Source organism: Mastigoproctus giganteus, chromosome 6 (genome assembly GCF_048544385.1).
Source record: "Mastigoproctus giganteus isolate SK-2022 chromosome 6, ASM4854438v1, whole genome shotgun sequence".
NCBI lineage: Eukaryota > Metazoa > Arthropoda > Arachnida > Uropygi > Thelyphonidae > Mastigoproctus > Mastigoproctus giganteus.
This window is the reverse complement of record NC_143580.1, coordinates 168,378,473-168,392,071: the sequence shown is the minus strand read 5'-3', so window position 1 is coordinate 168,392,071 and position 13,599 is coordinate 168,378,473. Positions and strand designations below refer to the sequence as shown.

Sequence of the window (13,599 nt, the reverse complement as noted above, 5' to 3'; positions counted from 1 at the left end):
CCTGTATTCTAAACTGACCTTGCTAAACTTCCTCTTACCACTCCCAGTGCACTTTACTCACTGTCTCCTGTAGTCCAGTTTTCTCTCTGACTGTTCTCTGTGAGTATTAGTAGTACAGCCACTCCCCAATTAACATAAGGGTTGTGTTCCATGGAACTCTACTTAAAGCAGATTTTATGTAAGTCGGAATTTCCCCCATGCTTGTGCAGCACTCGCAACTGTGCTCGCTGAATTGATTGAATCAAAAAAGAAATGTTCAACAAACATGTGAATAGATTTATTTATTGTATTTATTCAATATTTTATCTCATGCGCAGTAAAAATTACAAAGCGTACAATTTAAAAAATTATAAAATTACAAAAAAAGAGAGGAGACAGGCATAACATCAGTAAATTTTACCTCTCGAGCATCATTTCCAGAATCGACATCTCCAGCTGATAAGTACACCATTGCAGAGGTTGGGGGTTGTGGAGATTTAGAAGGGGTCGGTCACTCAACCTTATGAAAGAACATATTAATGGATGACTGGATGGTGGCTTTTTTTCTTTTTATTGTAGATTTCTTTGTAGCATTCAAGCATATCATTCACCCCTCTGTTAACTCTGTTAACTTTTAAGAATCGTTCGCTGTCAAGATCCATCTTCTCAAACCTCGCCATTGCCGATGCAATTTCATGAAATGCCATTGCCATCTCTCTGGTGATGAAGCCTATCGGCTCTGCATTAGGTTCATCTTGAGCTTTGCTGCCTCCATAGCCAGGTGGGCAGGAGCAGCAGTGCGTAGCACATGCTTCTTGATTAGACCAGGGTTCGAGCCCATGACCACCAAATACAGAGGATGTGGAAAGGTCAGGGAATGACCCACATATCCCCGGAGCAATATGGCCTTAGTTGCTAATGCTCCTAAAAACCGAATAACAACAATCTTGAGCTTTGTCAGCATTTCCCTCTCTAACTATCACTGCCTGAAGTCAATAAGTTCTTCATTAGGTAATTCCTTCTCTTCTTCCTCTGTTAACTCCATGTCTTTGTTAACAACCTCCAACTGAAGTAGCTCTGCAACCTTTACAATCTTATATGTAACCTCTTCATATGATTCATCTTTTTCAAACCCTTCGAAGCCTTTTGCGTGCCGTGGGCATATTTTCTTCCATGCACCATTTAAACAACTTTTAGTCATTTCTGCAGAGGCCTTATTAAATTTAAGATGGCTTGGTAAATATTGTAATATTTCCAAAAGTTTCTTAACGCAAAATTTTTCTCACCGTCTACTGCAGACAATGCCTGAGCAAACTTTGTGCATAAATAGTACGTTTTTAAATTCGAAATAACACCCTGATCCATAGGTTGGATGAGTTAAGTCATGTTTGGCAGTAGAAATATATGACTCGCATTTGAATTGAAACCATCTAGATGCGTAGGTGTCCAGGAGCATTATCTTATAGAAGCAAAATCTTGAAAGGAATGTTGTTGTCTTTACAATATTTTTCAACCTCAAGAATGAAGCAGCATTTAAACCAATCCTCAAAGAGAGATATTTTTATCCATGCTCTCTGGTTCGATCAGAAATGCATGGGTAAGGTGGCTTTATTGATGCCCTTAAATGCACAAGGATTTCCAGAATGGTGCACAAGCAGGATATTAATCTGTAATCTCTTGCTGCATTAGCCCCAAGCAAGAGCGTTGAAGCCTTGAAATCTGGCATTGTCTTTTCCTCTTTGGCAATGTATGTTCAATCCAGCATTTTTTTTCTAATACAGAGCAGTCTCGTCAACATTAAAAATTTCCTGCATTGAATAACCGCCTTCATCAATAATTTTTTCCAACACATCGCAAAATTTCTCTGCAGCTGCAGAATCGGCACTGGCTACTTCACTGTATACTTTAATGTTTTGGAAACCAGCACGATGCTTGAACCAATTAAACCACCCTTTGCTTGCCACGAACTTGGCTTGGGATTCGCCGTACTTATCCTTAATATCTTCATAAATACTTCTTACTTTTGTTTGAATGATAATTGGATTCAGGGGCACTTGCTTCTGAATCTGATTTTCCATCCATTATTAACAGCTGTTCCATCTTCGATATAGCACCTGAACACTGTTTTGCGATCACTGTTGATCGTAAGTTTGCTGATCCTTTGACATGTTTTTTTTATATACGTGCACTGTCCTTTAAAATAGTTGAAGCAGTGAGACCTAATTCCATTGCAGTAGATGGCAAACTTTGTCCTGCTTCATACTTCTTAATCATTTTCATTTCTAAATCAATTTTGTTTCGTTTCCTGGGACTGCCAGCACCTGCACTTTCCATTGGTCCTTCTCCCTTCATCAATTGTAATATATAAATAAGAATGAAGAGAATTTTCTGAAAATTTGTTTTTTATACAATTGAAGATTAAGGGAACGATGTCTTATATAACACGAACCGAATTCGCTTATGCACGATTCGCCTTTGTGTTTACAAGAAATGGCAGTCGAATACAGAATCACCCTGACTGAACGCAACACAATAGGAATGAAGAGAAGATTCTGAAAATGTATTTATGTTTTTTATATCAGTGAAGGGGAAACACATTTCACCATAATAACGTAAAAACCAACACAATTCCAGCAATCGGTATAATCGCAAATGCGATTAGATCAAGTTTACTACCAGTTTATAACGGATTCCACTAGCAGAAACGCAACTGGAAATTGTTTTTATTGTTTTATGGTAGTAACCCCTCGAAATGTGCTTTAGTAAAATATGAGGTGTTAATAGTGTATCTCTGCCTTTACAGTGTTGTTTATTCAGTTGCTACACCCGCACAGCTTTGTTTATGTTTATCAAGCGTGCCTCCTCGTTTTGTAATTGTGCTTTATTCCCTAAAAATGAGTAAAATACTTAAAAGGTGTGAAAAGGAAGCGTCCTGGTGAAGACACTGCAGATTCAGAGAGAAAAAGAAAAACAATATCGATAAACAGAGGCGGACTGGGTCAAAAATTCTTATCCTGGAAAATTTATAGTGGCCTCATATTATGGTTTATGGCCAAAATCACACCGGGGTTTCCCCGGTAAGGCTTATGGCCAGTCCGCCTCTGTCGATAGAGAAAAAAGTATGAAATTGTGAAACGCTTTGAGCAAAATGAAAGACCATGTGATAATCCACGTGCTACAGACCTAAATGAGGCAATGCCGAGAATTACAAAGAATGCAGAGAAAATAAAAACAACTTTCATAGCAGGAACAACTCAAAGTGTAATTAAAATCCATTAGATTAAGACACAAAGAATTGGAAGAGATGGAAAGCCTGTCATCTGTTTGGATAGAAAATCAAACAAAAAACAAGTTTGCTTACGATAGAAGTAAAAGCATTAGCAATATTTTATTACATAATAGTCGTAATAAAATGCGAAAGTATTTTATTATGATTATTTATTGTGTTTGGTAATGTTTTGGTTACAAATGTGTGTTCAATCTTGGGTGGTCGGCACCTAACCCCATTTTTCCCATAGGGGCCTGTTGTTTATATTGCATGATTTTGCATTTCACAAGGGTTTCTAGGAATGCAACTATTGTGCTATACGAGGACTGACTGTAGTTTCAACATTGCAACAAAAAACAGAAATTATTAATAGAATTAGAAATGGTGAAAATTTAGGAAATCTCTCCAAAGAGTTTAATGTGGGGACTTCAACAGTTTACGACATCAAGAAAAATTCCAATGCTGTAACAGAATTTGTGTCGATTATGGATAGTGAAGGAGGATCTAGCAGAGAAAAGACTGTGTCAAAACCTGAAAATGCCACTTTAGAGAGTGCACTCACTTTATTTTTTTGTTTTCTTCAGTGCGAAGTTTAAGTGAACCAATGTCTGGCCAATGTTGTGTGAAAAACCATTGGATTTTAATCGAAAATTAATAGGTAATGAAGATCTTAAGGCAAGCACAGGTTGGCTGAAAAACTTTAAAATGAGAAACAGTATACGTGAACTAAATATTCAAGGTGAGAAGGTTTCTGCAGAAGAATCGGCAGCAGTGTCCTTTGAGAAGTAATTTGCTTCAGTTATAGCAAATTATGAGAAAGAAAACATTTATAATGTTGATGAGACGGCCTTATTATGGAAAGCATTATTGAGAAAAACCCTATCCACTAAAAGAGAATTGCCTGCACTAAGTTTTAAGTTGAGAAAAGGGCAAATTACAATTGCTATGTGTGCAAATGCCACTTGGACGCACAGATTGTCTGTGCTCATTATCGGTAAGTCGAAAAAACCAAGAGCATTTAAAAATCTTTCTAATTTTCCTGTTTTGTATAAAAATCATAAAAATGCCTGGATGGATGTTTCTGTTTTCTGAGATTGATTTATAATTTTTTTTTTTTATTTAATTTAATCATAAGGTAAGATTAAATTAATTAATCTTACCTTAATTTTTCCGGAATATTTTCCAGAAAATATTCCAGTTCGATTATCCGGAAGAGGTCTGACATCAGTTATTCCAGATAACTGATGCTCTACTGTATGTAAGTTTTCATACAGCATTTGTGTGAGCTAGTGACCAGTTTGACATCACTCAAGAACATGGCTAAAAATAAAGCATAAAAAAGTTATACACTGATTTGCAGGGTGGCAGAATTTTCCAATTTGAACTTGGAGATCTGCAATAAAATTTTTATATCTATAATTTTTTAACATGACTAAGCATAGTATTGAATGATTGAATTATAGTTTGTGCACACAGTACACAGTATTTCTGAATTACCTGAATAACATCCACAAACTTACCAATCTTCCAAGTTTTAGTCAAGTTTCTGTTATTTCTTGCACACACACACACAGACATTTAACAGTGCATGTTTCATGTTCAGCCAGCATAAGTGCACTGGACATTTTCTATCTCCTCATTCCCAGCTGTTTCTGTAAGTCAAACTGGTCACCAGTTCACACAAACCTCTGTGATCACCGATTCATAAAATTCTCTTACAGCTTATATAGCTGTAATTTGCAAGAGCTGTCCATGCTGAGTTACAAATTTCACTGAGTAAATGATAATGCTAAAAGAGAGGAATATCACTTTTTTTAGGATTACAAGTATTGAATAACAAATAATATTTAAAATATGGATACTCTCTGTTTAGCAGGTAAATCAATATATCATGCTGATTGACTGTTATGGCAGCCAAAATGAAACGGAGCGAACTTTGTTATGAAAAATTAAGAAATATTTCACATACCTCAGTAATTATTATCTTTTTTTATCCTCCATTACAAAAGTGTGTTTTTTTTTTTTTTTTTTTTCTGAAGCACATTCATTCTCTTTCTTTTTCTCTCTCCCCCTCCCCCCTCTCTCCCTCCCTCTATGCTTACTTTATGAGATTTATTTTGTAAAATAAACTTTTTCATTATAACGAAATTGGATGGAACTATTAAAAGAAACAACGTTTAACTGTAGTTTCATGTGATTGATTCATACTTTCATGAGATTGGTTGCATTACTAAGCATTTATATTTGTTTATAGGTACCAGGGTATAGTCTTGAAGAATTATTTCATATAATTCGTAGTACATTTCATTCCCAGAGAGTAATTGCTTTACAAGTACTGGGCCGTATAATTAAAAATGTAAGTATCTTCTATTTTGCAGTCAAATTTTCATGATATACCATGTGTTTTATATTTTAAGTGCTTTGCTATCATACCTTTATTTTTGCAATATTTTAATTAAAACTTGTAAAAAAATAAGTTTAGAATGCTCTATTTCAAATATGGCATACTTCTTTTATTTAAAATAAAGTAAACCATTTTCATTAATTATTAGCTTTTGCATGAAAATCAAAGGAAATTAATTTCATTAATTCCCCTTGCTTTTCATGCAAAAGCTGATAATTATTCCTTACTAAGGACATTAGCATTAGTAGAGGCATATGATGCAAGAAAGCAAGCATATACAGTATCAGCCAAAAAAAAAAAAAAAAAAAAAAATCTTCCCATTTCACTGATCCATTCATTCCAAATGTTTGTCTAGTTCTGCCTTGAATATATTTAAGCTATCAACTTCCAAAACAACAGATGGTAGATTGTTCCAGCAATCAACTATCTGCTGGCTAAAGGCAAATTTCTGCACATCTGTTCTGCAACTGTCTTTCCTCGGTTTGAATATATGCCCCCTCAGGTTTCTAATCTGAGCAAGCAGAAGAATCCCATCAGCATAAAGCCATCTCAGTCTATTCAAGGCCGTATACACCTCAATCAGATCGCCTCGCAGGTGCCTAGCCTCCAGAAGCTGCAATTTGCAGAACTTAAGCCTTTCTTTGTAAAAGCATCCCTTTTGTTCCCTTCTCTACTCGTTCTAGCAACTCACATCCTTCCTAAAATGAGGCTTCCAGACCTGTGCACAGTACTCAAGGTGTGGCCTGACCATTGCCTTATACAAGGGGATAATCACCTCCTTATCCCTGCTCAAAAAATTTCTGTATATCATTGACAAGACCCTATGAGCCCAGCCAGTCTGCACTGCTCAGAAAACTTCATATCTGACTGCACGATTACCTCCAGGTTTCTTTCATTCTCAACTACCCTGAGTGTAACACCACCCAGTTGGTACATTTCTCTGGGGTTACTGCTACCCATATACAGTACTTTGCATTTTGTCAATGTTAAACTTCAGGCCGACCAGGCTAGCCAGGTGGGTAAAGTGCCTGCCTGGCAACCCAAAGGTCGCGGGTTCGAATTCCGCCTTGGGCTTGGATCAGAGTAAAATGCAAAAATAACTTTGGGAGGTGCATTATGACCACAGAAGCCAATGTGCCAACAACTGAAAAAAAAAAAAAAAAAATTTCAGTTGCCACTTCTCAGCCCATCTGCCCAACTTTTCCAGATCCTGTTGCAGCAGCATACCGTCATTACAGTTATTAACAACCCTGCCAACCTTTGTATCATCTACAAACTTTGACATTAAGCTTGATATACCTTCATCAATATTATTATTATTATTATTATTGTTGTTGTTGTTGTTGCTCTATATATTATTTCTCCCTGATTTTGGTTCCACCTCGTGATGGGTATTGCTACCAAGTACACAGGCTGGTTGTAATGTCTGGTGTTACTGTTGGTCGAGGAAATCTCTGACTATCCTACAGGTGTTCTCTGGGAGACCTATTGCTGCTAGGCTGCTGTGTAGTCTTTGGCACCATAACAGTGGTTGACACTATGATTGGGATTATTATTATTATTAGTCATAGTGTGCAAGGAAGCCTGAGGCTTATGCTGCACCAGCCAAAAAAAAATTTCTGAATTACCCAGAGAGAGAGAGATAAGTAGAAGGGAATCACCAAGAAAGAGAAGAATGGTGATATCCAGCTCAGGACCCAAGGTGTGCCAAGCCCATACTCACCAGATCTTGCATATGCCACATCTCCTTGACCTCGTGTCTCAGGTTTGTGTACTTCCTAATTTTTTCCTCATGGGTTTTCTGGACATTGCTAGTGTTGGGTACCACTGTGTCAATCGGGTAGGTACCCTTTTTCATCTTGTCCACAAGGGTTATGTCTGGTCTGTTGTGCGGGATGGTCTTATCCATTATTATGGCATGGTCCCAGTACAGCTTGTGGGTTCGGGTCTCTAGTACTGCCTGGGGTTCGTAGAAATACCAGTTTGTCAACTGGTATTTCCTCGCTAGCTTCTGACGTATTATCCTGATCGTCTATGAGTGTACTCAGTCTGGGTGATCACCTTGCACCCCGCGGTTGATGTGTTGGATCGTTTCTGAGGCCAGGTGGCATCGTCGACATGTGTCATCTGACATTCCGGGCTCCTTTGCAATGTATTTTCTATAGTTTCTGGTGTTGATTACATAGTCTTGGATGGTCAGCATGAATTCTTCAGTCTCAAGGAATAGCGTCCCGCTTGTGAGCCATGCATTGGAAGCAATGTTGTCAATATGATCTTGATGGAGGTCATTGTAGTGTCTGCCATGGAGTGTCTTCTTTGCCCATCTTTCTAACTTCGTTTCTTGTGCCATCTGGGCCAGAGGGAGTTCCTCGCTTAGGTTCTGTGGGATATACCACTTATCTATCTTCCATGTGGCCTGGTGGAGTGTGCTGAAATAATCCTTCAGGTTGACTATTGCTGTTTTCTGTTGCTCTGTCAGGTCTATCAGGCCCCTTCCTTCCTCTTTCCGAACTATTGTTAGTCTCTCCATTGCTGGCTTCGGGTGGTATTGGTGGCTCTTGATCATCATTGTCCTTGTTTTTCGCATGATATCTTCTAGCTCGGTTTTAGTCCAATCTATGACCCCGAAGGTGTATGTTAGTACTGGAGTTACATAGGTGTTTATGGCTTTAACTGTGTTCCTTCCATTCAATTTTGCTTTCAGCAGGCTTCTGAGTCTCTGATGATATTTTTCAGTCATGCACTTCTTGATTTCCTTGTGCTCTAACTGCTGAGCCTGCATCATCCCTAGGTATTTTTAGGTCTCTCCTTCTGTCATAGCTTCGATCTCTTTACCAGTCAGCAGCTGGTAGTTTTGGCCAGCTAATTTTCCCTGGTGCACTGTGTGGGTCTTGCATTTGTCTAGACCAAATTCCATCCTGATGTCCTTGCTGAATTCTTCGGTGATCCTGAGTAGTTGCTGGAGTTGCTTCTCAGTTGGCGCATAGAGCTTGATGTCATCCTTGTACATCAGGTGTGTGATGGTGTACAGATTCTTTCTTCCTTCTTTGAGGTTATATCCATACTTGCTGCCATTAAGCATGGTGGATAGTGGGTTGAGTGCTAAACAGAACCACAGTGATCTCAGAGTATCTCCCTGAAAGATTTCTCTTCTAATGGGGATTGGCCTGGTTGTGATGTTCTCAACCTTAATGGTGGTACTCCATTTTGCCATTGTTGCTCCAAGGAAGTTTGTCACTATCGGATTGACCTTGTAGATTTTCAGGGGTCTCTATTAGCCAGCTTTGAGGTACAGAGTCGAAGGCCTTGCGGTAATCGATGTAGACTGTGTATAGGTTGCGGTGCTTCTTGTAGGCTTGCTCCATAACTGTGGCATCTATGGTTAATTGTTTCTTTGCAAGGTTAATTGGTTAACCTTTCAAAGGTTAACCAATTGGTAAACCCTGCTGTTTGTCCATTATGTTCTGACTGTCTAAGAGGTCTGATATCTTCTTGGTTATGCAGCTGGTCAGGATCTTATACATTGTAAGGAGGCAGATGATTGGCCTGTATTTTGCCGGGTTTCTTGTATCTTCACCTTTATGCTTCAGATATGAGACTTCTTCGGTGAGAAACTTTGGGATTGTCTGCGGGTGCCTTATCATTCGAGTGAACTGCTCTGCTGCTAAGTGCTTTTGTGTGCAGGTGAGCTTCTTGTACCAGTAGTTGTGGATGTTATCAATTCCTGGGGTTTGCCAGTTGTGGGTGTTCCTAATCGACTGTTTTACTTCTCCTCGAATCTCTCATTCTCTTGTATGTCCTTGGTTTTCTTCTGTTCTACTTCTATCCAGGGTGCTCTGCTGTTATGTCTTACTTCACTGCTCCAGATATTTCCCCAGAACTCTTTGATCATCTTCTTTTGGGTGGTCCGTTTCCTGCTTTCTCATCTTCACCCAGTTTCCTGTAGAAGGCTCTTTGGTCCTCATCAAAGATTTGGTCATTTATTTTCCTCTGGGAGCTCTCTTTGTATCGGTGTAGTCTCTTGCTGAGTGCGAGGAGGTTCTGTTTCAGTGTGTCCAAGTATTCTCCTATTCTCTGATTTCTGGTCTCGTGTTTGCTGTGGATGCTATCTCTCTTGAGGATGCTCTTCACCTTTCCAATCAATTTCTTACTTCTATTACCCTGTTGATACTGGGTAAACTGACCTATCTTGACTCTTAATTCTTCTATCTTCTGCTGAAGTCTTCTTTCCCAAGCTGGCGGTTCCTTCTGTTTTTGGTTCTTCTGCTGCTGGTTGCTCATTTCTTTTCCACTAATCCTACTAGCTGCTGTGGCAGCACAATATACAGCTGTGTGGATAGCCTCTAGCATTGCACCATTGTTGTCAAGGTAATGTGGCATTATTTGCCAATTGAGGTGGTCTGTTACTCTCCATGGGATTTTATTTGGCCTCTGCTAGGTATCGCATTATAGGAATGTGATACCTAGCAGGAATGGACACCACATATTCTTGTGGGGTCCATTCCTTCGAATTCTGTTAGGGCCCACTCTTCTTATATTGTGGATATCATTACTTTGTCTCTTTCCACTTCAGCTACTCTGGGTTGTATTTCTTCTTGCTCCTGTGGTTCCATATTGACCAGATTCTTTGTGCTTTGTAGTTGATCGCTGACATCTTGCTTGATTGTTTCCAGGATGGCAGGTGCTATTAGGTTCTTTGTGACAATGGTCCTTCTTTGGTCCGCTAATCGCTGTTCCGTGACCTGAATATCCAGGTATCATTTCAACAACTTGGTATGTAGTCGTGACCTGTACGTTGTCATATCGGTTTCTAGTCTGGTTATTTCATAGTATGCTCACATGATGTACGTATTCATTTCGCTGCTCTATGTCATGCTTTGGCGTTTTCTTCCTTCCTGGGTGGTCACTAGTGCAGGAAGCACTTCCAGTTGGTGGGGCTGGATAGTCTTGCCCTTCTTTTGTGGTAGCCTTACAGGGGACAGTGCTGGATGCAGTATAAATAATATTTCTCTGTGACATCATCCATCTGTGGAGGTGGACTTGTTTAGCTTATGTCCAGTTGTTTTTTTATTTTATTATTATTTAGTTCTTGCAAGTGACACCAGATGGCGCCACTACCTGGCTCAGTTGTCACTCTGGCCTTGGGGGAGGTAAGTCCAATGGAGTAACTTTCGCGATATATATATTTTTTCTTATTATTATTATCATCATCATTTTAATATTATTATTATTGTATCAGTCTCCCAGCATAATAGAGCCATGCTCACTTCCACCAAGGCGGGATTCGAACCCGGGTCCATCAGGCTGGTAAGTACAGTGTCTTAACCACTGGGCCATCGTGCCCTTTTTTTAATTATTATTATTGTGAATAAGAGAAAATTGGAAATTTTTGCTAGTTGTAAGTTGTTAAATTCATTCTTTTGGTATTTATTTTGTGCAAGTGCTTTATCTGAAACGTCTTGTATTGACTACTCCAAAGTTTTGCAAAAATGAATGAAAATATATGCAAAAAGTGCAACCTACCGCTGCACGTGCAAGAAGTGGTATGTCATGGCTGCAACAATGGGTATCATTACAGATGCTCATTGAAAGAAGCAACCTATAAAGGAATGGCGAAACAAAAGAAACAGCAGTGGAGGTGTATATTGTGCAGGAAAGAAGAGAGGGAAGAAAGAAGTGAAATTTGCTACTCGGCAGAAGAATTTCACGACTTGCTGCATTCACCAAAAGAAGTGAACGAAGACTTAGAAGCTACACAAAAGCAGGCGAACACACTTAATATGGAAGACGTACTGAGAAAGCTATCCAGTAAAATCCATTTGCTGGATTTACTAATAGAGATAGTACCAATAAAGAAGCAAATAGAAGACCTGAAGACAGAAGTAGAAGATATCAAGAAATCGATTTCATTTGTCTCAGATTCCTTTGACAGAATACAAAAAAGCATGAACAAACTACAGGACTCCAACACAGCAATTGGCAAAAGGATTGTGGAGCTGGAAGCTTCATTCAAGCAAAATGAGGAAAATTCCAACTTGCTTAACTTAAGGATAGACTCGATAGAGCAGCAGTTGTTAGCGAATAACGTAGAAATAGTAGGATTAACTGGATTAGCAGGCCAAAATCTAGAGCCTGTTATACAGCAGCTAGGACTTGCATTGAAACTACAGCACAACAAAGAAATAGAACACTATTACATACCAAACAATAAGAAAACAAACGACAAGCCCACACTAATTGTGAAGTTTTCAAACCATGTGGCAAAGGAGATCCGACTAACAGCAAAAGATATATATCAGAACAATAGCAATATCCCAATCTACATAAATAACCACTTAACACCCACCTCAAGCAATTGTTTTGGGAAAACAAAACAATTAATAAGAACTCACAGTTACAAATTTTTATGGCTAAAACATGGCAAAATTTATGTGAAGAAGAATGAATCTTCAAGAGCCATTAGAATTCAGAGTTCAAAGGATTTGCAGTTTATAAAATAGACTCTTTTATTGTGAATAATTGAAATGTCCAGAAATCTAGATTTAAGGTAAAATTAAGACATCAGGTATGTTTTTTGATGAATCGCAGATTTTCAATTCACCTTTACATTTTATAAATAATCAAAATATTCAAGCTCTTATAATTGATAAAAAACAGTTCTTTATGGTATCTCTAAATATCAGGTCAGTAAGAAAAAATTGGTTTAACTTCTTGCAATATATAAATGCAATGAAAGAATATATCTCATGTATAGTTTTAACAGAAGTTAACGTAAAAAGTGATGAAATTTCCAATTATAACATACAAGATGATGAAAAGGTCTATATATTGAGAGAGTTGAGAAGGGGTGGAGGAATAATAATATACTATAGAACATGCTTTAGGGCAATACAGGTTTACCACTTAACTCAGTCTTGTGAAAACTGCTGTGTCAAATTATTAGGAGAAGACCCAGAAAACACATTCATGATTTGTGCTTTTTTGCAGGCCACCATCAGATTCAATAAACAGCTTCCTAATAAAATTAGAAAACATTATTTTGCAATGGGACGACATACAAACAGATAAGACCATACTAGTAGGAGATTTTAATATTAATTTGCTAACCGATGGAACTGATAATGTGATGCCCAGATACTCTGCAATATTAAACAATTATGGATTTGAACATACCGTATTTGGAATAACTAGGCAACAAAGGATGGAGGGTAATAGAACAGTCAGCTCTTGTTTGGACCACCTAATTACAAATATCAAGTTGAAGTACGCTAATTCCTACATACTATTAAATCAACTTTCAGATCACAGAACATGTATACTAATAGTAGATATGTATTCAAAACAACATCCATATGAAGATATAAAATTAACAAATGCTACGAAGAAAAATTATTTATCAACAGGTAAACTGAAACAGAACATAGAAAACATGTTATACAAAATCAAGCATCTTACACAACAAATGTAAATGTTTTTTCAAATAAGATAATACAAATTATAAACAATTCGAGGTATAATACCGAGAGAAAAGTTAATCACACAGCCAACAACACAAACACTGGGAGTATCAGGATTAAGCTTAGGAAACCTTGGATGACTAAAGAAATAGAAGAACTAATGGTACAAAGGGATAAATATTTCAGGCAGTATAGAAATTGTCCATCAAAGAAAGAACATTATCACAATTATAAAACACTCAGAAATAAAGTGACAGGTATGATAAAAAACACTTATTACAATCATCTTTTCATGGATAAGCAGATAACACAAAAGCATAAATGGAGCATTATAAATAACATATTAAATACAAGGAAGAAAAAGTCAAGAGGAAACCAAATTAAAACACTAGTAGAACAGATTTCTGGTGCAAACAAACAATATGAGGCTGCAAATAGGTTTTCCAAAGCTGTATTAGATCTCAACAGATATTTAATACATTATTGCCAAG

General features: G+C 37.8%; 1 protein-coding gene across 1 annotated transcript in view; it reads left to right on the top strand.

Moving 5' to 3' along the window:
• Positions 1–13,599, top strand: part of LOC150084737 (RNA polymerase II-associated protein 1) — a 630,471-nt gene that overhangs the window by 238,309 nt on the left and 378,563 nt on the right. Inside the window, exon 12 of the mRNA XM_090376342.1 lies at positions 5,502–5,603. Coding sequence (XP_090232468.1) covers positions 5,502–5,603 — 102 coding nt within the window. The remainder of the gene's footprint in view (positions 1–5,501; positions 5,604–13,599) is intronic.